Below are 24,913 nucleotides of genomic sequence, written 5' to 3'. Positions count from 1 at the left end.
TATCCTAAATGGTGTAGCGAGTCAGACTATCGATACAAATTCGATTGAAAAGCGCTCATCTTTCTATGCATGTTTCTATTGAAAGGAATGAGTGGTATAACACTTGTTGACGCCGAACTTTTGAGCCTGGTCGACCTTGGTCAAACGATGAGACTTGAAGCTTGAAGACTGACCCAGCGAGGCAACACGTTGACGGTTGTTATGAAGGAATCAGACCGGCCATTGAAGACCGGCCGTAAGTGTAACGCCGTGATATTGACTGCGCTGTTTGTCACATCACTGGGCTGTGCTGTGCTGTGCCTTGGCACGCTTGTGGCTTCCAAGTGAGAAGCTAGCCAAGACGAGTTTAGCGCAGAAGTGCTCTGGAAAATGGCGCCATATATAACATGCTGGAGCAAGGAGCAGGTTAGCCACTGCGAGCGCTGCAGAAAGGACTTGGACTTTTGAAAAAGTAGTAAGGCGAGAGTTTCACCGCTGATGTAGTAAAGGCACTGATCGGATTTGATGCAAGTTTGATGGATGATGCCCAGCGCAGTCTCTTGCGGTCATGTTCAACATGGCCCGTGTGCTATACATAAAATGGTACGTGATACCCCCGAAAACTTAAAGCCACATCTCATCCGTTACTCTTTAGTTAATACGTCTCTCAGCCTACTGCCGACTGCAATGGCAGCACGATACGGCCTCCTCCTTCTCACCTTTTTGCTGTCACCTGTTTTCGCAGCGGCATCAGTCAATGTGACTTTTCCTGCCCAACCACCTTCTGTTGCACTCTTGAATACAATCGAGGATAATTTCATTGGGATCTCATGGGAATTGAGCTCATTCGATTCACTATGTGAGTGGCGCCCATTCTCTACTCGCTGAGCGAGTTTTCTCATCGATGATGAAGGGGGCACGACCGTCGATAAGCAGCCGAGTGCTATGCAAAACTACCTACATAATCTAATAAGTCGAATGTCTAAGCCGCTCAGAATCCGTGTTGGTGGGAATTCCATGGATGGGTAAGTCTGCAAAGCTAGAATATCTGAATTTGACACTTAATTTGCCCTAGGTCAAGCTATGTACCCGACCAGACGACACCGCTCGTATTGACCGACCCTAACGCATATTTCAACGATGTTCCTGTCAATTTCGGACCCGCGCTATTTGACATCATGAATGGCATGTCGGATAAGGTGGGGGCCATGCAGTTCATGATCGGTCTCAGTATGCGCTTCCCGGAGAGATGGAATGAGGTCCTACGACTGGCTCAGGACACGGAGAATAAACTTGGCGATAGATTAGATGCTTTGCTCTTGGGCAACGTGAGTACAGGTGATTGATCGTAGGCTGAGCTCACGATCTCTGCCATAGGAACCTGATTTATATGCTGGTCATGGAGAGCGCGGTGCTTACTCCATTAAGGATTATGTTAGTATACCCTGGTCGTAGCCCTATCTCTAACTGATCGAAAACCGATTCAATAGGTTCCTGAGATCGACGAAGTGATGGGGCTACTGGGCAATAATAGTCTGCTGGAACGGCCTATTATCGGGGGTCCGACAATCTGTTGCACTTGGTGCGCCATGTTCCTCTATTATGCTTACCCTTGGAATTTACCGCGTTTGAAAGGGAGCTGGATGATCTTTTCAAGGCGGGTTTCGACGAATTCAACTATAAGTATTATACGTCAGTTCAGTTCCAGTTATATTTTACTGGATAACATTTAACCACCTTTGAATAGCGTTCAACACTATCCTAACAACATTTGCAACGGCGAAAACGAAAGCAATACTAACCTTACATATTACTTGACACATGCCAATAGTACGCACCATCAATCATTTCTCGTTTGTCGCGTCTGATACTTAACATCTAATCAGTCGAAGGATTCCTTGAATGGCAAAAGGAGGGCGTAATAAAAGCCAAAAAGCAGAACATACCAGTCCTCCTCACCGAATATAACACTGTCTCATGTGGTGGTTCCAAGATATCGTCTACCGTATGTATCTCACTTTTTCATTCTATTTTTTTTTCTCTCAGTAATGACGAATTATGCAGTTCGGAGCGGGCCTCTGGGCAATAGATACCGGTCTTAAAGCGACAACAATGAACTATTCCGCAGTCTACCTTCACACTCGCGAACATGGAGTTCAGTACAACCTATTTGATCCTCCGACCCCAGAGACGAGCACGGAACCTGGTTGGATTACGGGATCACCTTACTATTCCGCCCTCTTTCTATCGGAAGTCGCCGATCCGTCTGGTTCCATTGTAGTTGACCTCAACGTCAACAAATCCAACACCAACCAATTTGCCACTGTGGCCGGATATGGGATTTACGATGGATCAGGTCAAAACAGAAGCGGCCTTGTACTCATCAACTATGCAAGTCCGACCCAAGAAGGGGATGACAAAACACAACAATTCAGTATACCTGCAAACGTCACTGACAAAATCAGTTACCGCATCCTTACTGCTCCCTCTGTGACGGAAAAGACGGACATCACCTGGGCGGGACAAACCGTTGGCGTAAATGGTGATTTGCAAGGTGCCCAACATACAGAATCGTTGAGTTGCGATGAGGGTTGTTTAATCGATGTCCCTGGTCCTGGAGCTGTGCTTGCTGTTTTCGGCAAAATTGGAGAACAGAGATTGTTCACTGGTAATTCGACCATTGCCCCACTGGCGACTGACACCTCTGGAAGCGGTGTAATATTTAAAATGCCCCCATTTTCGCTTTCTATTCTCGTTGTACTTGCTTTCATCTTTCTTTGATATAAGTAGTCACCATTATTTAACTTACTTATGACAGTTACACATTCATTTCTTAGTTACATTGGACAATTTTTATAGACAGGTAGGTAGATGATAGCCAACCGCCACTCTTTTGATTGTAGTCTGTCATTACAGAATGGACGCTCTGTTTACAGCTTTGGGCCTTTGTGGGACGAGTAGTGCGGTCAAGTGATTTGTTTAGGCGATAAGATGCCAGTGAGAGATAATAACTGATGTGAGAATCTGGGTCTCCACGCGCATGTTATACAACATTGCGGTGTTATGAAACTCGCACGTTGTTCTAGTTAGTAGAATTAGTTGCTATTTCATGTCTTCTAATTACCTCCAACAGGGTGTATATTGCCTTTACAAGGAATACTTGTGAATTGCGCCATGTCCAACGGGTGGAATTTAGTCGAAACAAGGATCGATCATTCGAAGTAGAATCAAAAAAGGAGTCGACATACTGGAGTGATAACCTTATCTATGAAATTGACCCACTGATTATACATAAATCGCTTGGCCTTGGTCTTGAAAATATCCTTCTAAGACATCTACTATATCCAAATTTACTATGGAATGACGAAATGCCGGATTTAAAATCCTGGAGGGCTATGACACCTAACATGCTATGAGGCTGTTGATTCGCGAGTAGTCAGTAAGTAAGGGCGCTTAAAGTCAAACTCGACAAGAGAACTGCTCAGAGATCTGATTACGTTCATGTTCGAGCAGGAGAGAGGATCATCAATCACGAGTTGTGGAACGCGTGAGACCGTGCGAAAACGTTTCTTGACCGTCATTGCATGCATGCACCGATTGTACTCTTCGTTTCACTCGTCCTGGGGCCATCCGTTCTGCGGTACAATTCAATAAGCAAATTCATCTCGTTACCAAACCGATAACTGGAATAAAAGCAAGATGGGCCAAGTTCACCCATTCGAGCTAATGTTCACATGCCCAGCGTTCTCGGATAAGATATTTCACACAACATAGCCATATTTTTGCCTATCTTAGTGCGACTCTTGGACTCGTGACTGGCCATTCTGCATCCGTTTTCTCCTTCGGTATTCAAAGTATCCAAGACATACGATACGCGGAAAGGATGACCGCATTCTCGCCGTTGTGGATGTTTCCCCTGAATAGATAAAGGGAGAATAAAGGCTTTGACGTGTTGGTACCGAGTCTGCCTTCTTTTCATTACCATGGCTGCTAACTCTGCTGCAAATTCTGTTCCTCATCCCACTGTCATCAAGGCAAGCCATCCACGCTACTTTTGTTACGAAGACCGCTAACGATCTATGTGAAAAGGTTGATCCCTTCCTGTAGGCCCCTATGATCCATTGCCTTTCTCCTGTTGTTCACTCCTTGCTGCGGGTAGTCCTGCGGATCAACAAATGGTGAGGAAAACCACCATTCTCTAAATTGCGTTAACGAAAACATGTCCTAGGGTTTACACAACCGCTGGCAGTGAGTGGTCATTTCTTCGCCACTTGGGTCATGCGTGACTGATAAACTTGTATGAAGTCCTGACATCCCTCCGTTTGCCACAGTCAAGCCAGGCCAAGTAAGTCTCATCTACCTTTGTATTTTTCTTCTCAACAATCCTACATGTAGACTTTCAAAGTCGAATGCGTTGGTCCGTAGACATATGTTTTGTTTTCTTCCATGATCATTGATATAGACAATCAAGACTGGACTGGCGGTCAAATCGGAAACAATGACAGTAAGCAGCTAATCTCATGCATTTCCCTTACTCGGGTAAGTTCAGATACGGTGCTATAGATAGCGACGACGTAAAGAATATCGATCTTACCAAAGTACACAATCTTTCCGGGCCTATCGCGGTTGAAGGCGCCGAACCCGGAGATTGTCTGGTTGTTGATATTCTCGATGGTACGTGATTCTATTTTTCGACTTGAGAAAAATAGCATTAAGCCTATTTCAGTTACCCCGTTCGAAAAGATGCCTTGGGGATTCACTGTACGACCAACGTCCTTATAATGATCGGCCTCTTAATCTTATTTACATAAAAGGGTATTTTCGAACTGGAAAATGGTGGTGGTCTATTTGCTCGCGAGTTCCGAAGCCGAGCATGTAAAGCGATTTGGGATCTAAATGGCACGCCTTGATATTCTACCTCATTTTCTGTTTAATTTTCTCATAAACTCGTCTTTGAAACTACAGGTGTCTACGCTTCATCTCGTCATATTCCCGGTGTCCGCTTCGCCGGTGTTTCTCATCCCGGCTTAATCGGAACAGCACCTTCACCTGAATTGTTAGCAACATGGAATGAACGCGAATGTGGATTGATCGCAGCCCATGCTACCTCAGTACCTCCTGTCGGTTTTCCTCCTGAACCGATTGGTGCTTGGGTGGGTCAAGATTTGCCTAATCAAACTCTAGAGAAGATTAAGAAAGAGGGAGCGAGAACGATTCCTGGACGTGAGCATGGTGGAAATTGCGATGTATGAGACTCTTTTCTTTTGATTAGCTGATTACTTTAACCTATACGATGTTAGATCAAGAATCTTTCCAAGTACAAGCTCTATCCGAATTCTCGGCCTCGTTATTGATTCACAATTTACAGGGGTTCGCGATGCTACTTCCCCGTTTTCGTCAAAGGCGCAAATTTATCGGTCGGAGACTTGCATTTCTCCCAAGGCGATGTACGTACTGCTTACTATTTAATACTGCTTGAATTCACATTACTCACTTCCGTCGAAGGGCGAGGTAGGCCAAGAAGTATCGCTTTTGTATGATAAAGTTTGATATTGCTTTTCACAGATGTCATTCTGTGGTGCCATTGAAATGGTCCGTACCTCATATTCCTACATTTAAATCTCCGTCTCTCAAACAAAAGTTTTTTAGGCGGGAATAATTACATTCAATACTAGCATCATTAAAGGCGGTGTAGAGAAATTCGGCTTGAAACAGCCAATCTTCTTGGTTGGTCACACAATTCTCCCTCGAATTAACTTCAATTACTAATCAACGCATTCTGACATCAAAGCCATCGCCCGTCGATCCGATGTATTCTCAAAAGGTAGTTTAAAATTGACACTCGCTCTTTTCGCACACTTCTGACTCGTTGATCACCAGCTGGTGTTTGAAGGTCTCAGCGTCGACATCAGTACGTATTTTTTTTCAATCGGTCCTTAAGCAGCGAACTGAAGTTCTTGTATTGAAGATGGAGATGGGAAACAGTATTACATGGATGCGTACGTATTTCGTCGAAGGAACATTGATCTTTCTATCTTGACTTTTCATCAAATAGAACTGTAGCTTACAAACAAGCCGCATTGAACGCCATTGCTTACCTTCAGAAGGTAAGAAATCCAAAGCTGAAAATTTCTTCTACTCAAGCTGTTTTTCTACTCTCTTCTTAGCTTGGATATAGTGAGTTCTGCTTAAATCTGCCACGCAACCCGGTTTTCATTGTTCTCGTTCTTGAAAAGCTCGTGAACAAGCATGTGAGCTTCTTCATCCTATCCCCTCAGACTCGGAACTCAACCCATTTTTTCTTCAAGACCTTCTTCTCTCAGCCGCTCCCATCGAATCTCATGTAGGAGCTATCGTGGTACGTACTAACCACAGCAGCTCACCTATCCATTCCTGAAAAACTACCATATTTTTTTTGCTTGCTAGGACTCACCAAACGCCTGTGTAACTCTCGCCATTCCAACTGGGATTTTTGACCACGTGAGTCGTTTTCTCTCTTTCACACAAAAACTTCCAAGTGATGAATTATTAAAGGATATTCTTCCTAAACCTGAAGGTTTGACCAAAGTCAATTATGGCCAATGCGCTATCAGGAGTGACGGCCTACTCTAATCAAGGAAAACAAGTTCATACGTCTTTTTCGTCTTGGCTTTTTAAGCTGTAAAGTTCAAAGATGTGGGAATTTGGTGATCGGTAACAATTGGGAAGAAGTGTAGTGTAGTCTATGAAGCAGTTGTATTCTTTTGTTGGCTTGGGCAGGCCTTTCCGAGTGGCTTTGCATTATAAACTTGGTTTGGAAATTTACATCAGGAAAAAGTAAATCACCTGGGCCTAGGGAGGTATGGGGTAATAGTATGGCAGGTACAGGTACAGGTCAGATGTTGCAATTATGTTTACCTTTTACTGTACTTATATTTCGCGTCTCTGATTGTGATTGTTTTGTATCTCTTATTGATCCGCTTTAATGATCCAGATTACTTTACATATTTACACGGCGGACATGTAGCTGTCAAGTCACCTGTCAAGTCATCTGACACCTTAGTGTCAAGTGACTCAAGGCTGGCGAAGCCCCACAATCATGTCACATCTGTCACATATAATGGTTGGCACTTAGCGCTGCGAACACACGTAGCTAGAGTTCCAGAAGTTGGCCGGTGGTTTCACAACTACTAGCTAGAGAGTTCAGTCCCTTCCCTTGTCCGTTGGTCGTCCTTCTTGCGCATATAAAACCTTTACATTGCATTATCTCCCCACGAACTTGCATTACGAGCAGCAGCTATTGTGTTAGTGGTGTTGTTATTCTATAGCTACGCCGTCTATTACATTCCTGCCTCTTTACCGGCGTCCCCTCCATCGCTGAACGTCCCGCTGACTTCTCCCCCACTGTCCTCTGGACTGCCAAAGAGTGCCATCATGATAGCAGTGCATGCAAAGGCAACCGTATAAGCCTTACTGCGGCAATTCAGGACAAAGATGGGACCCCCGCTAGTAACATTGAAGAGATCAAGACTACGGCACATTTTCATTTTTTATCTTCATTGATGAATCTTCCCATACTGCTAAATGCTCCCAATCATCAGACAGGCCTATGTTGGAAGATTTATAGGCCAGATGAGTGGAAAAAAGCCATCCACTATCTGGAAGGCTCTCATCCCATTGTTGCCTACTGTGCCCACCACTGGAAAGCCAAAGAGGTGTTCTGTGTCGTTATACAGACACGTCTCAATAGCAAGCGAGCGAAAAAGGAGTCAAAGCGGCAGGACAGGGTGAGAGAAAGTCAAGCTTTGGGACCTACAGACGTCAATACAGCTGCCAGATTACAGAAACGGTGTTACGACCTTAAAGCGAATGCTCAGGTTGCAGCGAAGGCAAAGACTTGAGGGCGAGTAAGGGGAAAAGCAAGTTGGTAAAGCGTAGGGAAATACAGAGAGTATCTACGCTTACTTATACTAAGACTATCTACCCGAGGTAACTAACTATAGAACGGGCTGAGTAACCATGACCGAGGTAGATGAGTAATCAGTGAGAATGAAAGTATAAACTAGGAAGGAGGATGATCAATCATGAGAATAGAAGATTGATCATGAGAAGGAAAAGATATAACAGGTACTGTAACATGAAGGATCAATCAAGGGAACAACAAGAATGATCATGAGAAGGAAAAGATAAACAAGGTAACGTCAAAGAGAAAGTGACATGGGAATGAATGATGGGAGAAGTATAGGAGGAGCAGAGTATATCCAGGGATGTGGAAATGAGTAAGCATGATGACGTCCCTCCTATAGGTTGGTAAATTCATAACATTACCCCCTGTTCAGATTTCGTGTCCACACAAAATAAGATAGACTTGATGTTACAGTGACCCCGGCCCGGTCCTAAGCTGGGGCGTTACTGTACGTCGATAGAAATACTCAGAGTTCTAAAGCGTAACAAAGGAGACCTCCTCGATGAATCGAGAAGAGTAACTCAAATGCGCCGTTATAGTACTAAGAGCTTGAGAGCGGTTTATAGAGCTTAGCAATTAAGTCTGACGGTTCAAGCGTATAGTTAGACTAAGACTTTGTATTCAAGTCTCCACCTAACCAAGTAGAAATGTTGTTTCTACATGGTGAAGTTGAGCGACTTATATACTTTACAAGTAGTCTATATATATAACTAAGATCAACTTATTAAGGTCTCGAGACTCAACTCGGGAACGGCTCGGGAATGATAAAGAAGTTTTCGTAATACTAAAATAGAAAGAAGAACTTCTTCGGAACAAACGATCATTAATTATAGAAGGCTAAATATGTAAAGTAATCTGGATCATTAAAGCGGATCAATAAGAGATATAAAACAATCACAATCAGAGAGGCGAAATATAAGTACAGTAAAAGGTAAACATAATTGTAATTACAAATGAAGTAATTACTATGAGAAATATAACTGTAGATGTCACGGTTCATAACATAATGCTCGTCTCCATGTGTTTGGATTTCTTGATGTATAGACTGCAAGATAGAATTCTATTTCTTGATTGTAGCGTTCTGTAGTTCCATCAGTTTGTGAATGATAAGCTGTTGAAAATGCGGGCTTGATGTTAAGCTTTTCATAGAGTCTTTGCATAGATTTGGCGGCGAATCGAGGGTCTCGATCTGATATGATCTTCTGAGGTGTTCCGTATTTAGAAAATACCTTATCAATTAGCATTTCGGCGATGTCATCAGCTGTTGCTGTTTTCCTAGTAGGGGTTAGAATTATCCCTTTCGTCAGTCCATGGTCCACTATGGACAATATTGCATCATAGCCATCACTAGGGGGTAGATCTGTGATAAGATCCATAGATATTTGTGTAAATGGCTTCGTTACTGAAGGTCCTTTGATCGGTTGCATCGGCGGTTTTAGTGGATGTCTGTTGATCTTGTATTGTTGACATATGGGGCATCCTTTGATGTAGTTCTGGACATAAGTGTTCATTCCTGGCCAGTAGACTTCCTTCGTTAATTTTCGAAGTGTTTCGGCTATTCCAGGGTGTCCAGCTGATTCATGATCATGGACTCGGGTTAAGAGTTCCTTCTTGATGTCCGAGTCATCTGGTATCACAAGTCTTCCTTGATAAGTATAGATGTCTTCTTCTCAAGTAAACTGCTCTGATGGTGTGATAGTGTCCTTCTTCTCCTTGATCTTCTCTTCTAGTTCTTCCGTTAAGAAATTGATAAACTTCGTAGAAGGTAGAGCAATTAAGTTCTCGTTATCTATGCCTTCTGGAGTTAGATCTGGACGTCTACTCAGGGCATCGGCTAAGACATTCTTATTGCCTGGAAGATGTTTGATGACATAATTGAATCTAGTCATATATAACATCCATCTCGCTTGTCTTCGGTTTAATTGTTGGGGTTCCTTCCACCGAGTAAGGTTCTCGTGATCCGACCAAATGAGTAATGGTTCAGGTGATCCTTCAACATAATGTCTCCATTCTTTTAATGCTCTAATGATTGATAAGAATTCCTGATCCGAAACATGATAGTTCCTTTCGGCTGGATTAAGGGATTTAGAGTAATAAGCAACCGGATGCTTATCTCCATTCGTGTCTCGTTGTAGTAAGACTGCTCCTGTGGCAAATGCGGAGGCATCACATTCTATTTCAAATGGTTTTGTTTGATCTACCATTTGTAGAACTGGTCGTTTTAGGAATTGTTGTTTAAGGGTTTCAAATGCTGTTTGTGCATTTGGATTCCATTCGAATTTCTTTGTTTTCCTCATAAGAGAGTTGAGAGGTTGGGCGATTTTGGCGTAATTGTGAATGAACTTTCTGTAGAAGTTGCAGAATCCAATGAATTGTCGAACATTCTTGACCGTTTTAGGTACAGGCCAATCTTCGATTCCTTTTAGTTTAATTGGATCCATTTCGATAGAATCTGGAGTGTTAGAACCTTGCCAGAATGTCACGGCGTCACAGTGTCACATCTGTCACATATTTTATTATGTAATAATTTCCCTCTGCTGCTACAGTTCGACGGAGGCTAAACTATCGGCATACTGCTAAAATGGCGCAAGCTACAGACTTACCAATTGAACTTATCGATCTCATCTTATCTTTCCTACCTCCGAATCATGCGGAGCAGGTACAATGGCGAAGGGCGGCGGCGGAAATAGGAAGGGAGATTAGACCGGTAGGTTGGAACCTATCGGATCATCGGTGCAGGCGGTGTGGGAGGGTAACCTTAGCAATGTGGGACGATGAGGAACAGAAGGCGTGGGTAATACAGAGATGGGGATACTGGGGACCGCGACACTGGGCAATAGCAGGATTCTTCGTGCTATGCCCATGTGATGCGATGATTGGAAATTACTTCGGGAGTCGTTGGTTCGTGTGAGTAGTTTACCTGTCTAGGAGTTGTTTGTACTTGTGGACACTTTTATGGTTTGTTTGGTGTTGTTGACATTTTTATGATCAATTTACTTTTGTTTACTTACTTCTTACTCCACTCTTCTTTTCTCATGTCAAATGTATAATTAGTTTACTTTCCCATACGTACTTCTTTTCACATGTCAGTATATAAATAAGTTACCTAGGGTAGTTGGTCTGTGCGCCGTAGTCTAGGTATATAAAGTAGGTAGAAACTTGTAGAAGACTCCGTCGAGTTCTCTTAGGTTCACGCCTAATATTACTTTTGTCACTATACTCTTTAGTTCTTGAGTTTAGGTGTGACCTGTGACATCACAGTCACAGTCGCCCTAACATGGAGTAATAATGACTCCAAGATATTCTAGTCGTTGCGTTTCAAATTCGCATTTCTCTGTCTTGAGGTAGAGATGGTTTTGTTCGAGTATTTGAAGAACTTGCTTGGTAAGTTCATCAAGTTGTTTTTGTGTTTTTGTATGGATTAAGATATCGTCCATATAGATAATGACTCCTCCATTTTCAATTAATTGTTTGAAAATGTGATCCATCATTGATTGAAATGTGGCTGGCGAGTTTGTCATTCCAAAGAACATGACGGTAGGTTCATATAATCCATTAGGTGTTCTGAATGCTGCTTTCCATTCATCTCCTTCATGAATTCTGACGTTGTTATAGCCTAGTCTGACATCTAGCTTTGTAAACCATTTCGAATCCTTTAGTTTGTCCATGATTCGAGCAATGTTTGGAATAGGGTGAGCATTCTTAATCGTGTTTTGATTAAGATAGCGATAATCTTGACATGGGCGTAGATCTCCTCCTTTCTTTCCAACAAAGAAGAAAGATGATGCCATTGGTGATTTAGATTGTTGAATGTATCCCTTTCCTAGGTTTTCAGCTATGAACTTGTCTAATTCTTTTCGTTCTATAGGTGTTAGATTGTAGACTGGCATTCTCTTGGGTTTGAAGTCGGTTTGAACTTCAATTTTGTGATCCCAAGGACGTCTTGGTGGTAGTTTCTCTGATTCTACTTTGTTGAATACTTTGAGAAACTTATGAAATCTTTTTGGGACTGCTTTAGCAGGATCAGATTCCGTTTTCTTCTTTTCAGCTTGATTGAATAGCTGTTGCAAAGTGTTGCTTTTCGAGTTGATTTCAACGAAGATATTGTTAATGAAGTTGCTTGATGGTCCTCTAGAAAGTGTAAGAGTTGAGTCGTCATCTTCATCTCTCCATTTTAGAGTTTGTTTTGTCCAATCTATTGCTGGATTGAATTTTCTTAGCCATGATATACCTAAGAATAGTTTGTGGTTTCCAAGCGATACTATGCTTGTGTTACGACCTTAGTCTGTGAGACTCAGGTTGCAGACAAGTGACAAAGACTTGAGAGCGAGGTGAGAGTAGAGAAAGGGAGAGATACAATTGGTAAAGTGTAAAGAGTACAGTAGTACCTATAGGGTTTATATATGTAAAGAGTACTATCCAGGGTAACTAAGTATAGAACAAGAGTGAGTCATAGTACTCGGGGTAGTAGAAGAGTGGAGTAAAAGCATATGGGAGTGGAGCAGGTGTGAGATGAAAGTATACAGATAAGGGAAGATCAAAGAGACTGAAAGAAGTACGTGTGAGAATAGGAGAAACAGTTTAGCCTAATTAGAATATCCATAATCGATGAGATCATAACAATACCCTCCGATTAGGTTTTGTGTCCACATGAAACTTTAAGCAATAATTCCAAAGAGTGCTTTCTTGGTGTTGGCAATGATGAACTTGTTGTTGTTGTGACCAATTCCTATGAAGTGTGGAGCGTTAGGAATGCCCAGTTCGACATATCCAACCGTGTATCCTCTGTATGTGCCCTCCTTGTAATTCTTCTTCATCAAATGTGTGAGTATATCGTTCCAGTAAGGGAGGTTTTCTTCTCCTTTGTCAATGAAGGTGGTATAATTGGTTGGGGGAAAGAATTCGTCAGGAGTAGGGTAAGGCGATGGATTTCTTCATCTAAATCATCAACAGGGGAGTTTGTTTTGTCGTCGTTGATATTTTTGTTATTAGAAGTGGGTGGTTGAGTACGGATGGGTAAGGGTTCAGGAGTGTTTTCGCGGGTGGGAGCTGGATGTGGAATGCGTAAATTGTTAGGGCGACTGTGACTGAGATGTCACAGGTTACACCTGAACTTAAGAACTATAGAGGAAAGTGACAAAAGTTATATTAGGCGTGAACCTAAGAGAACTCGACGGAGTCTTCTACAAGTTTCTACCTACTTTATATACCTAGACTACGGCGCACAGACCAACTACCCTAGGTAACTATTTATATACTGACATGAGAAAAGAAGCACATATGAGAAAGTAAACTAATTATACATTTGACATGCGAAAAGAAGAGTGGAGTAAGAAGTAAGTAAACACAAGTACATTGATCATAAAAACGTCAACAACACCAAACAAACCATAAAAGTGTCCACAAGTACAAACAACTCTCAAACCGGTAATTCATTCACACAAACCAATACCTCCCGAGGTAATTCCCAATCATCGCATCACATGGGCATAGTACGAAGAATCCGGCTATTGCCCAGTGTCGCGGTCCCCAGTATCCCCATCTCTGTATTACCCACGCCTTCTGTTCCTCATAGTCCCACATTGCTAAGGTTACTCTCCCACACTGCCTGCACCGATGATCCGATAGGTTCCAACCTACCGGTCTGTCCTCTCGTCCTATAGCCGCCGCCGCCCTTCTCCACTGCACTTGCTCCGCATGGTTCGGAGGTAGAAAAGAAAAGATAAGATCGATTAGTTCAATGGGTAAGTCTGTAGCTTGCGCCATTTTAGCAGTATGCCGATAGTTTAGCCTCCGTTGAACTGTAGCAGCAGAGGGAAATTATTATGTAATAAAATATATGACAGATGTGACAGCGTGACGCCGTGACATTCTGGCAAGGTTATAACAGTACCCCCTCCTTAAAGTCGGCTCCTCCGGAGACGACCCTTCAAGACCTCCACGTCCGCCAATTACGTTCCAACTTCTTAAGATATTCGGCATCAAACTGTTTGTCATCCCATCCGAATAAAGCCTTGGCTGTGAATCGATTAGGTAGTTCCCTTTCTTGGAACCCGGTGTCACGTAGGACGTGATGTATCCTATTGAGTTCCCCGTAGAGTTGGTGGAATTCAGTAATCAATTCTTTGGCGTTAGCCAAGTTCTCCTCGGGTTCCCACGAGTCTGCTTCTGCCGTATACCCTTTCCATCGAACTAAGTACTGCTTCTTTCCGCGGAACCATTTGGCGTTAAGGATTTTCTCCACTTCCCACTCCTGTTCTCCTTCTATTTCTACGGCCGGTGCCGGTTTACTTCCTTGTCCTTCCACTTGTTCTCGGTAAAGTACTATTCGGCTGACGTTAACTACTGGATGAATTCGGATAGATCGGGGAAGATCTATTTCCACTGCGTTGGGGGAAATGATCTTCTTGATGGTGTATGGTCCGATGAATTTCTCCGTAAGTTTCCGGGTAGGTTGTCCCTGGATTTGAAGGTCCCGGGTAGCCAATAGAACTTTATCTCCTACTTTGTACTTTACCGCTTCTCCCCTGCCTCTATCTGCATATCCCCGCATGTCATCTTGTGCCTTTTTTAGGGCCGCTTGAGTTTCCTCGTGTTGAAGTTTCATGCGGTCCGCAAACTCCGCTGCTGCTGGGTGATTGCCTTGTCGTCGAAGATCGAAGCCAGTTCTTGGATGTCTTCCCACGTTGACCATAAATGGAGTTTCCTTTGTTGATGATTGTTCTTTATTGTTATAGGAAAACTCTGCCGTTGCTAACCAATCAGGCCAATCAGTTTGTCTGTGATCAACAAATGATCGGAGGTATTGCTCTAGTTCTTGATTGGTTCGTTCGGTTTGGCCATCCGTCTGTGGGTGGAACGCCGTAGATAACCTAGTGTCGATTCCCAACATTTTATTCAACTCCTTTGTAAAGTCTGCAGCAAATTGCGGTCCCCTATCTGAGATCACCGTTTCTGGTAATCCATGCAACTTCCATACGTGATCCCTGAACAGCTTAGCTAGTCCTAGCGCTGATGTCGTTTCCGTAGTTGGGATGAAGTGAGCCATTTTACTGAATCGATCGCACACTACCAGAATTGAGTCCATTCCCTGCGATTCTGGTAATTTTACTATAAAGTCGACAGATACGTCGGCCCATGGTTTGGTGGGAATAGGGTTCGGCATTAATTTTCCTGCCGGCGGTGTTGGTCGATTCTTGTTTCGTTGGCATTGATCGCATCCTTCCACGTACTTCTGGACTTGCTTAGTGACGCCTGGCCACCAGTAATTGCGCGTCACCATTTCTACTGTCTTCCATTGTCCTCCGTGTCCAGCAATGGGAGTATCGTAATGTAGTCGAATGATCTGTCTAACGTCTCATCTCGCACATAGACTTTCTTCCTTCAGTACTAATCCTCTCTAATTTCACTGTCTCCCCTCAATGACTTCACCTTTGCTCGCTTCATTTCTCTACCGCTTTTACCACATCATCTTCTCTTGCTTCGGATTTTCTGATTTCCTCCAATATTTCTTCTTCCTTGGCATTGATTAACATATGACCTTCTTCCATTGCTCGAATTGCAAAGTATTCGGGTTTTAACAAGGTTTGATCTTTGTTATCATCTTTTGTTCCTTGTTCGAAATCAGGTCTTCTGCTCAAAGCGTCTGCCTTCCCCATTGTCTTTCCTGGACGGAACTTTAATTCGAAATTAAATCTAGATAGATATAAGGCCCATCTGGCTTGTCGTCGATTTAGTTGTTGAGCTTTCGCGAAGTATTCTAGATTGCGATGATCTGTCCAAATTTCGAACTTATGTTTCGCCCCTTCCAGGAAGTGTCTCCATTCTTCTAAACACCGCATAATTCCCAGCATCTCCCTATCGTGAATGTCGTAGTTTCGTTCCGTCTCCGTCATTGATTTGGAGATGTATGCTACCGGCCTCCACTTTCCGTCTTCACATTTCATTGCCAACTCTCCGCCCGTGGCATAAGCCGATGCATCAGATTCCACTTTTAGCTCTTTATCCAATTCTGGGGCTACTAGGATTGGGTGTGATGTGAATCTTGCTTTTAGCGTACCAAAGGCCTCCTCTTCTTCATCTCCCCAACTCCATTTCTTGTCCTTTTTAGTTAATGCGTGTAATGGTTTTGCAATACTGGCGAATTTTTCAATGAACCGTCGATAGTAATTTGCCAGTCCCAAGAATTTTTGTACATCTTTAACGCATTTTGGAGTCGGCCACTCTACTACGTCTTTCACTTTCCTTTCCTCCATCTTGATTCCGTTCCTCCCTATTATACATCCCAAAAACCCCATCTCACTTCGTTTCCATTCACATTTCTCTGGTTTTGCAAATAAGTCATTGTCCATCAACCTCTGCAACACTTCTTCTACCACCTTATCGTGCTCTTCTTCATCGTCTGTTCCTATCAAGATATCGTCAATGAATACAGCTACTTTTCCCGTATTTACTAAGTCCCTAAAAAGTTCGTTCATCATAGTCTGAAAAGTAGCAGGCGAATTTGTAAGTCCAAAAAACATAACAGTGGGTTCAAAGGCACCCATGAAAGTAGTAAAGGCTGCCTTCCACTCGTCTCCTTCTTTTATCCTAATGTTATTATAACCCCAACGTAAATCTATCTTAGAGAATAATCGTTTACTACCCATAGTGTCTATAAGTTCAGAAATTAAAGGTAAAGGATAATTGTTCTTAATTGTCCAATCGTTCAAAAATCGATAGTCCTGTACCATCCGCTTCTTTCCATCCTTCTTTGGCACAAAAAATACCGGTGAGGTTTGGGGAGATTTCGAAGGCCTAATATATCCCTTTCGGAGTTGGTCCTTGATGAATGCTTGGACTTCTTCTCTTTCGTTTGGCGACAAGGGGTATATTTTTCCTTTCTTGGGTTTGAAATCCTCCTTCAATTCGATAGCATGATCCCATGGTTTCCTAGTAGGCATTCTCTCTGATTCCTTTTGTTTGAATACTTTAAGGAACTTGTGGAACCGTCTTGGTACCACTTGCTCTACTGAGTCTATGCTTCGAATTTCTTCTTCTTCCGGCATCTCTTCTGTCATTCCTCTTACCCACATCTCTAGTTGTCCTTCTTCCTCTCTACTCCTATTTTTCCTTTGGGCGCTTATTCGTTTAGGACGTACCTGTCCAGCCCCCGCTTGTCCCGCGGTGGCTGTCTTGCTGTTATCTTCTTCTAGACGTTCTGCCTTTTCCCCATTTAATCGGTCAGCCACGTCACCGGGTGATTGCGCCCACCCCTCAGCTTTCTCTTTGGGTTGTTGTGCCAACCCCTCAGCTCTACCATTAGCACGCCTGTTACGTGCCAATTCCCTAGCGAATGCTGCCTCGACTCCTAATGCGATCCCTTCGATGATGTTCTTGGGAGTGGTGAATCTCCCTACTGCCTTGTTCACCCGTTCGTATCTTTCTTCTTCATCTCTGATTTCTTCCTGCTCCTTTTCATATGCTTCTATCTTGGCCATAGTTGGCCCTTCCTCTTCGTCATCACTTCCTTCATATGGCATGCCAAACTCGTCTAAGGCTATTTCCTCCATTGCTGGGCATTTGTGTTTGCTCAGCAAATGTTCCGACGTTTGGGTTCCACACTCCTCGCATCTATACTGCAACACCGTTCCCCAATTTGATTTCTTTGGGAAGGAAACTAATTTCCAACCTGCATATTGCTTGTGTGACATGTCAGGCTTTTCCCTCTTTTCTTCCTCTCGCGCTTCTTTCATCAACTGCCTTGTTGATTTCTTTGGTTCCTCCATCCTTCGTATTTCCTCCTGTTTTTCTTTCGCTTTTCCTTTATCTTTGTACCCACACCCTTCTGGGCACCTGGTCATCTTTACCTCTCCTTTCTCCCAATCGATTTCAGGGTTATGCATCTGTAGCCAAGGCATTCCTAATATGACTTTGTTTTTTCCTAGGCCACATATTTCGAAGTGTACTCTTTCTTTATGCCCCTTGTAGTATACGTTGGCAGCCACCTGATGTGTTACTGCCCCAGATGCATTGATCGTTCCATCGACATTTTTGACTGGGATTGGTCTTTCTAAAGGTTCCAGTTTGAACCCTTCTTCATCTGCGAACGCCTTGTCCATGAACATCCCCGTTGCTCCACTATCCAATAACGCCTGTACTCCCACTCCATCATGTGTGTCCAACTTCTCTACTCCCACGTTCAGCTTAATTTCCCTTAAAGGTTGTATTGTCCTTACAAGGAAACTCTCCTCTTGTACCGTATCACAAACGTTGATTTCGTTATATAGTACATCAAATTTGTTGTAGGAAGTCAAACGAGGAGACTTTGCTTCCTTTACTCTTTTAAATTCTTCTGCTCTTCCTCGAACATCCTCTGCCAATATTCCCGCTGCTCGTCCACATCTAAAGTTCGCACATCTCGAGCCGGAGCCTTGCTCCAGCAGTTCTTGGCCATATGCCCCAACTTTCCACACTTGTAACACTTGATAGGACCTCGACTGGGTCCTGCTGCGGTGTCGACATCCATCGCGTTGGGATCTCGACGTTGAGGCTGCGGCCTCACGAAAGTGTTGTTGGGGGTATGGGTTCGTAGTTGGGGCTTAGTTTGCCCCCGCCGATAATAGTCTTCCTCCGCCTTTGCCTGTCTCCACTGCCTATCCAACTTCATGCTTCTCTTGTACCAACTCCTAATAGTAGTTGGTGGATTCTCTGATTCCATCAGCGCCTTCCTAATTCTTCCTGACAAACTCCTCTTGAATTCTTCAATGAGGGCTCGTCCCTCGTACCCGCTATCTCGTGCTACCCTCTTGAACTCCTGTACGTGTTCTTCTGCGCTCTTGCTTCCTTGTTCGATCAACCTCAACTTCCCTACTGCCGTACTCTCTTCATCTGCGTCTCCAAAATTGTTTCGGAGACTATTGTAAAGCTCTTCCATGTGGGCTGGAGCTTCATCTTCCCCACCTTCGATCATCTCCATAATATTTTCCTTCCACGATTCTGCTGCTCCTCCTTGTACATACGACAATATCCATGTAATTTGATCTCCTTGTAGTCTGTTTGCCATTTTTAAACTCAAGTAGATTTTGCAAGCCGTTATGAAACCATTCAACTCCTTCCCTTCTCCTGAGAATATTTTTGGTCTTGCCACATCGATTTGTGGCGGTACTACTTGGACAATGGGAGTTTCTCCGTCGTCCCCAGGTGGACCCTGCGGTCCTGGTGGCCCTTGAGCCGGGTTGTTCTGCAGTGTAGCGAGCTGCTGCTGCAGTTGGGTGATGAGGTTTTGTTGGGCGGACAATTGGTCCATAATTTGTTGTGCTGTAGCCATTTCTGGCTCGTTGTATTTGGGGGGAGGTGGTTGATATAGGGGTAGGGGGGATACGGATGGTTCTCGTTGTTCTGGTTCGGATTCCTCGGATTGGGATTCCGAGGCGGATTCTTCTTCCTCGGATTCAGAGGAAGGTACTCGGAATGTTCCGGGCGGTAGTTGATGAGAAATTTTGAAGAAGGTGAGGGAGGTCTTTTACTGTCACCTGGTACGTATCCACCAATCCAATGAAGCCAATAGCCTGCTTCACTTGGATGTGTACACGAAGAGAGAAAGGTTTTTGTATTCAAGAATGGCCGCTTGGCCGAAGGGATAGACTAAGATGAGAGGTATATACGGGAACGGATTCCCACGCTAATCTAGAGAGTCACCTAAGGTGGGTCTCTCACTCCTCTGCGTGTACCAGCTGACAATGCAGCCGCAGCACGAGGTTGATACAGGAAGAAGTACAAGTATATAAGAAAGCACCTCACGTGGTGAACGTCTCGTGTTTAACTAAGGCACGTGACACGCCTTAGTCTCAACAGGGTACGTTGTGACTGTACCCGATCACCCCTTAAGCCTAGGGACCGGCTATGTGTGTGGCGGCCGCGATGGCGCGCAGAGAGTAGAGGGCGAGTAGAGAGTAAAAGATAGGGAGAGCACTGTGCTGTGCGATCCCCAGAGTAGTCGAGTTCTACTGTTAGGGTGACTGTGACTGAGATGTCACAGGTTACACCTGAACTTAAGAACTATAGAGGAAAGTGACAAAAGTTATATTAGGCGTGAACCTAAGAGAACTCGACGGAGTCTTCTACAAGTTTCTACCTACTTTATATACCTAGACTACGGCGCACAGACCAACTACCCTAGGTAACTATTTATATACTGACATGAGAAAAGAAGCACATATGAGAAAGTAAACTAATTATACATTTGACATGCGAAAAGAAGAGTGGAGTAAGAAGTAAGTAAACACAAGTACATTGATCATAAAAACGTCAACAACACCAAACAAACCATAAAAGTGTCCACAAGTACAAACAACTCTCAAACCGGTAATTCATTCACACAAACCAATACCTCCCGAGGTAATTCCCAATCATCGCATCACATGGGCATAGTACGAAGAATCCGGCTATTGCCCAGTGTCGCGGTCCCCAGTATCCCCATCTCTGTATTACCCACGCCTTCTGTTCCTCATAGTCCCACATTGCTAAGGTTACTCTCCCACACTGCCTGCACCGATGATCCGATAGGTTCCAACCTACCGGTCTGTCCTCTCTTCCTATAGCCGCCGCTGCCCTTCTCCACTGCACTTGCTCCGCATGGTTCGGAGGTAGAAAAGAAAAGATAAGATCGATTAGTTCAATGGGTAAGTTTGTAGCTTGCGCCATTTTAGCAGTATGCCGATAGTTTAGCCTCCGTTGAACTGTAGCAGCAGAGGGAAATTATTATGTAATAAAATATGTGACAGATGTGACAGCGTGACGCCGTGACATTCTGGCAAGGTTCTAACATAAATAGGCATTGGCAATGAGGTCGGCCGCATTGATTTCAGTTAGATTTCCTTCTTTAGGCAATTGTTTGATTGCTTGAGCTAGAATGACGCAGACTTTGATTGTGGAATATTTGATGTCCCATTGGGTTCCAGCTTGGAGAGTTTCCATGATAGTATTCATATGGCCAGTGACTGAGGCAGAGTCTCCAACCAAGGTTTGGATGTACGGATTGACTTTGATGGCGGTGGTTGTGGCGCTAATAACGGTAGAAGTGATGAATTTGGCGTATTGGCGAATATTAGCAATGGCTTGAATGGTCATGAGCAATGCTCGGCGTCTTTCCTCGATTGAAGAAATGGATTTGCAGTATCCGATGTGGATGTCGACGTCAAGGATGTTGGTGGAGACAGGGATGGGAACGTTGAAGTTAGACATGATGGTTGTTGGTTGTGAATTTCAAAAGATAAAGGCGTAGAAGGATGATGATAAAAATGAGAACGGGAGTTGGTTTTTTATACATAAATTATCCCCTCTCTTGGGATCTAGATTCCAGATATGATCTTGTTACTCCCATCCGTCATTGTTTGTAGTCCACGTTGTAGACCCAGGTGACAACACTTCTTTCGCTTCTCTATTGTTTGCTTTTGCCATCCTCAACAGATTTTCTATCAGCTTCATCAATCTCTTCTCCTTTTCGAGTTGATCATCCAATTGAGTCTTTTCTTCGTCAGATATCTCAATATGTGGTGGAGGGTTTATGAAGAGGGGAAGTTGTACGTTGGATTGGAATTGTAAGAGATCGGTAATGTCGGTGTGAATGGTTAGGAGTCATTGGAGGCAATCTCCGAAATCGGCGGTGCGTGTAGTGGTGGTGGTTTGTTGTGTGCTCATGATGATCTTTCTTCAGATGCCAATAGACGATGCTATACCGGTCGTGAGTTTCAGATATCCTTTTATAGGAGGGGATGTCGTTCAAGGTACTCTTTGAGGATGTCTCCGGCGTTATTCAGGGTAGACCGAGGTAACCATGTGTCATCTTTGTTTCCATAACCTTTACAGTGAACTAAGAATTGCATTCCTTGGCCTTTTCATCGGTGTCCTCGGATCTCTTCAATCTCATATTCTTCTTCTTCATTGATAATCTCAGGCGGAGGTGGAGTGGGAGTCTTCTGACTGTCAAACTCGGGGTCTCGGACTTTGGTTAGGAGCGATGTGTGGAATACGTCGTGTATCGCCCAAGTATCAGGTAACTTCAGTTTGTAAGATCGATCGCCGATTTGTTTCAAGATCTTGAAAGGTCCATATCGCTTATGATCTAGTTTCCGAGTCGGACGATTGGAATGAATGTTTGTCGCTTCTAACCAAACTTTATCTCCTTCGGCAAAGGGTTCCTTGTGGTGTTTGTTGTTTCCTCTTTCTCTCATCATCTCGTTGTTTGCTTCCATCGCAGCTTTAGCTTCTTCTCTGACATTTTCTAGCTCTTCTATCAAGGAGGTGGCGGTAGGGTTTGTCATTTCAACCATGATGTTTCCTTTCCATGGATGAAGTCCGTAATTCAAGAAGAATGGGGTTTGTCTGGTGGCAGCGTGGGTTTTGTCGTTGTAATGGAATTCTGCCATGGGAAGCCATCTTGTCCAATCATCTTGTCGATAATTGATGAACGCTCGAAGATAGGTCTCAATTTCCTGGTTCATCCGCTCTGTTTGTCCGTCTGTTTGTGGGTGATAGGCCGTGGAAAGATTTTGTTTGGTGCCTAGAGCATTGCATAAAGATTTCATGAATTTTGATGCAAACTGTGGTCCTCTGTCACTGATGATACGCTTCGGAATTCCGTGGTGTCGCCAAACTTCTTCTTTGTAGATCTCCGCGAGATCCGTGGATGTGAGTGATGTGGTGGTGGGAACGAGGTGGATCATTTTGGAGAATCTGTCAACGATAACAATAATAGCATCGTTCTCTTTTGACTTCGGTAGTGGTCCGATCATGTCTATAGATATTTCTTCCCAAGGTTTGTCAGGGATAGGGAGTGGGTTAAGTGGAATGTGATTGGGTCGTCGAATTGTTTTGTTCTTCTGGCACATGTCACATCCCCTGATGTATCTTCTGACGTCCGTCTTGATCGTGGGCCACCAAAATGTCCGTTTTAGTAACTCTAGCATGCGATGCTGTCCTGGATGTCCGATGTCGGGTGGGTAGTGATGATCGTAAAGAATCCGATCTCTGAGGTTCTTCTCTTCTGGTACATAGATCCTTCCTTGTCGGAAAACAATTCCTTCTGATTCCCATACTTTCTCCGGTTGTTTCTTCATCTCTTGTAATACCATTGTCTCTCTTCTTTTCGAGTTCCTGATGTCTTCCAATATCTTCTGATCTGCTGATACTTCGAATAGTCGGTTGAGTAAGACCGTTTCTTCATAGCCTGATATGTCTTCTATGAATTCTCGAGTGAATACTTTTCCTTTGAACATTTTGACGTTTTTGTTGTCTTCTGAGGTATCCGGTTTGACAATGCGAGATAAGATGTCAGCTTTGGTGTTTGTCTTTCCTGGAATGTGTCGTAGAAGGAAGTCGTATTCCTGTAGCATGAGGTACCATCTCGCTTGTCGAGTGTTGAGTGTTACGACCTTAGTCTGTGAGACTCAGGTTGCAGACAAGTGACAAAGACTTGAGAGCGAGGTGAGAGTAGAGAAAGGGAAAGATACAATGTGATAAAAGCGTAAGGAATACAACAGTATCTACTGGTCTTATATATGTAAAGGTATCTACCCAAGGTAACTAAGTATAGAACGGGCTGAGTAACAGTGACCGAGGTAGATGAGTAATTAGTGAGTCATAGTACTCGGGGTAGTGGAGTAAGACCATGTGGAAAGAAGGAAGATGATCAATCATGAGAATAGAAGATTGATCATGAGAACAAAAGGATATATCAGGTAACATGAAAGAGAAAGCAAGAATGACATATCCTGATGATAGGAAATAGAACGGATAAGATCCGCATCAGATAAGGATTAGATAAGATCAGATAAGATTTAGAATACTCAGATTTGATCCAAAATCATAACATTGAGCTTTTGAGGTTCTCGGAAATACTTGAGGTTCTCGTGATCTGTCCATATCTCAAATTGTTCCTTTGCGTCCAGTAGATAGTGTCTCCATAGTTTCAAGGCTTTTATAATGGCTAGTAGTTCCTTGTCGTAGATTTCGTAGTTTCGTTCGGCTTCAGATAATGTTTTTGACATGAAAGCGATCGGATGCCATTTGTTTTCCTGTTCTTGTGATAGTACTGCCCCTGTTCCATAGTTTGATGCATCTACTTCAACTCTGAATTGTCCATTGTCTTTTGGTAATGCGAGGACCGGTTCACTGGCGATTGCTTGTTTGATCTGTTCGAAAGCTTGTTGTTGTTCATCGTTCCAATACCATTTCTCCCCCTTCTTAGACTTCAGCTCGTTCAGCGGTTGTGCGATGGTGCTGAAATTTTTGATGAATCGTCGATAGAAATTTGCAAAACCTAAAAAACTTTCGACTTGTTTGACCGTGGTGGGAACTGCCCAATCCCGTATTGTTTCTCCGCTATTTTGAGGAAACGTGTGGTTCTTGACTCCAATTCTTCATCATCCTTTGCTGGAATAATGAAATCGTCCATGTAGTTGGCCAAAGATCCGTCTTGTATCATTTCTCGAAATATTGTTGCCATCATGCGTGAAAAAGTGGCGGGAGAGTTGCTCATTCCAAAGAACATGACCGTTGGTTCAAATAGTCCTCGATTCGTTAAAAATGCTGCTTTCCATTCATCTCCTTCTCGTATCCGAACGTTGTTGTATCCCCAGATAATGTCCAATTTGTTGAAAACCTTGGCGTCTTTGAGTTGATCTAATACTTCGCTGATGAGGGGTAGTGGTGTTTTGTCCTTGATCGTGATCTTGTTCAGTTTCCTGTAACCTTGACATAACCATAGTGAACCGTCCTTCTTGGGAACGAAAAAACATGGTGCTGCGTAAGGTGATTTCGATGGTCGGATTCGATTGGTAGCCAGATTTTCGTCCAAAAATTTGTCCAGTTCCTCTTTTTCTAATGGCGTCATGCTATAGACTTTTGATGATATCTCCGTTGGTGCGTTTTCCGTAAAGTTAATCTCGTGATCCCATTCCGTTCGTGCAGGAAGTTTGTCGAAGTTCTTCTTGTTAAAGAGATGGGCGT

The 24,913-nt window shown here is 43.5% G+C and overlaps 6 protein-coding genes across 6 annotated transcripts; 2 read left to right on the top strand and 4 right to left on the bottom strand.

The window, feature by feature from the left end:
* Positions 1-437: 437 nt before the first annotated feature.
* AGABI2DRAFT_177042 (hypothetical protein) lies at positions 438-2,926 on the top strand. The gene is made up of 11 exons (XM_006458828.1): positions 438-454; positions 512-582; positions 635-838; positions 893-1,004; positions 1,055-1,307; positions 1,357-1,413; positions 1,470-1,561; positions 1,615-1,671; positions 1,727-1,809; positions 1,866-1,984; positions 2,044-2,926. Exons 3-11 carry the CDS (start codon positions 667-669, stop codon positions 2,758-2,760), a joined length of 1,662 nt encoding a protein of 553 aa, XP_006458891.1. The 5' UTR covers positions 438-454; positions 512-582; positions 635-666; the 3' UTR covers positions 2,761-2,926.
* A 1,036-nt stretch (positions 2,927-3,962) lies between these two features.
* On the top strand, positions 3,963-6,735 carry AGABI2DRAFT_177041 (hypothetical protein; the record flags this gene model as incomplete). The annotated part of the gene is made up of 22 exons (XM_006458827.1): positions 3,963-4,035; positions 4,087-4,157; positions 4,208-4,227; positions 4,285-4,324; positions 4,375-4,396; positions 4,442-4,483; positions 4,543-4,653; positions 4,706-4,740; positions 4,794-4,878; positions 4,945-5,225; positions 5,280-5,290; positions 5,342-5,430; positions 5,543-5,571; positions 5,629-5,706; positions 5,771-5,803; positions 5,860-5,890; positions 6,043-6,086; positions 6,147-6,156; positions 6,216-6,230; positions 6,288-6,337; positions 6,406-6,459; positions 6,514-6,735. 22 exons carry the CDS (start codon positions 3,963-3,965, stop codon positions 6,589-6,591), a joined length of 1,302 nt encoding a protein of 433 aa, XP_006458890.1. The 3' UTR covers positions 6,592-6,735.
* A 10,379-nt stretch (positions 6,736-17,114) lies between these two features.
* On the bottom strand, positions 17,115-17,766 carry AGABI2DRAFT_141578 (hypothetical protein; the record flags this gene model as incomplete). Its single annotated transcript, XM_006458826.1, has 2 exons — positions 17,115-17,127; positions 17,177-17,766. The coding sequence occupies 2 exons, from the start codon at positions 17,764-17,766 to the stop codon at positions 17,115-17,117; spliced, it is 603 nt and encodes a 200-aa protein (XP_006458889.1).
* Positions 17,767-18,167: 401 nt separating this feature from the next.
* AGABI2DRAFT_200748 (hypothetical protein) lies at positions 18,168-18,623 on the bottom strand (the record flags this gene model as incomplete). The annotated part of the gene is made up of 1 exon (XM_006458825.1): positions 18,168-18,623. One exon carries the CDS (start codon positions 18,621-18,623, stop codon positions 18,240-18,242), a length of 384 nt encoding a protein of 127 aa, XP_006458888.1. The 3' UTR covers positions 18,168-18,239.
* An 87-nt stretch (positions 18,624-18,710) lies between these two features.
* On the bottom strand, positions 18,711-19,064 carry AGABI2DRAFT_60233 (hypothetical protein; the record flags this gene model as incomplete). The annotated part of the gene is made up of 1 exon (XM_006458824.1): positions 18,711-19,064. A coding segment is annotated over one exon (354 nt), but the record flags the coding sequence as incomplete, so codon positions are not given.
* Positions 19,065-20,725: 1,661 nt separating this feature from the next.
* On the bottom strand, positions 20,726-21,148 carry AGABI2DRAFT_141576 (hypothetical protein; the record flags this gene model as incomplete). The annotated part of the gene is made up of 1 exon (XM_006458823.1): positions 20,726-21,148. One exon carries the CDS (start codon positions 21,146-21,148, stop codon positions 20,726-20,728), a length of 423 nt encoding a protein of 140 aa, XP_006458886.1.
* Positions 21,149-24,913: the final 3,765 nt, after the last annotated feature.

This window comes from Agaricus bisporus (assembly GCF_000300575.1).
Source record: "Agaricus bisporus var. bisporus H97 unplaced genomic scaffold AGABI2scaffold_3, whole genome shotgun sequence".
NCBI lineage: Eukaryota > Fungi > Basidiomycota > Agaricomycetes > Agaricales > Agaricaceae > Agaricus > Agaricus bisporus.
Note: the sequence above shows the minus strand (reverse complement) of the source record. Positions and strands in the feature narration are given on the sequence as shown.

Excerpts from the sequence above, each read along its gene's own strand:
- AGABI2DRAFT_177042 (XM_006458828.1), top strand. The coding sequence starts at position 667 with ATGGCAGCACGATACGGCCTCCTCCTTCTCACCTTTTTGCTGTCACCT. Across the intron at positions 839-892 it reads GAGCTCATTCGATTCACTAT|GGGGCACGACCGTCGATAAG; the intron begins GTGAGTGGCGCC and ends TCGATGATGAAG. Across the intron at positions 1,985-2,043 it reads GTTCCAAGATATCGTCTACC|TTCGGAGCGGGCCTCTGGGC; the intron begins GTATGTATCTCA and ends CGAATTATGCAG.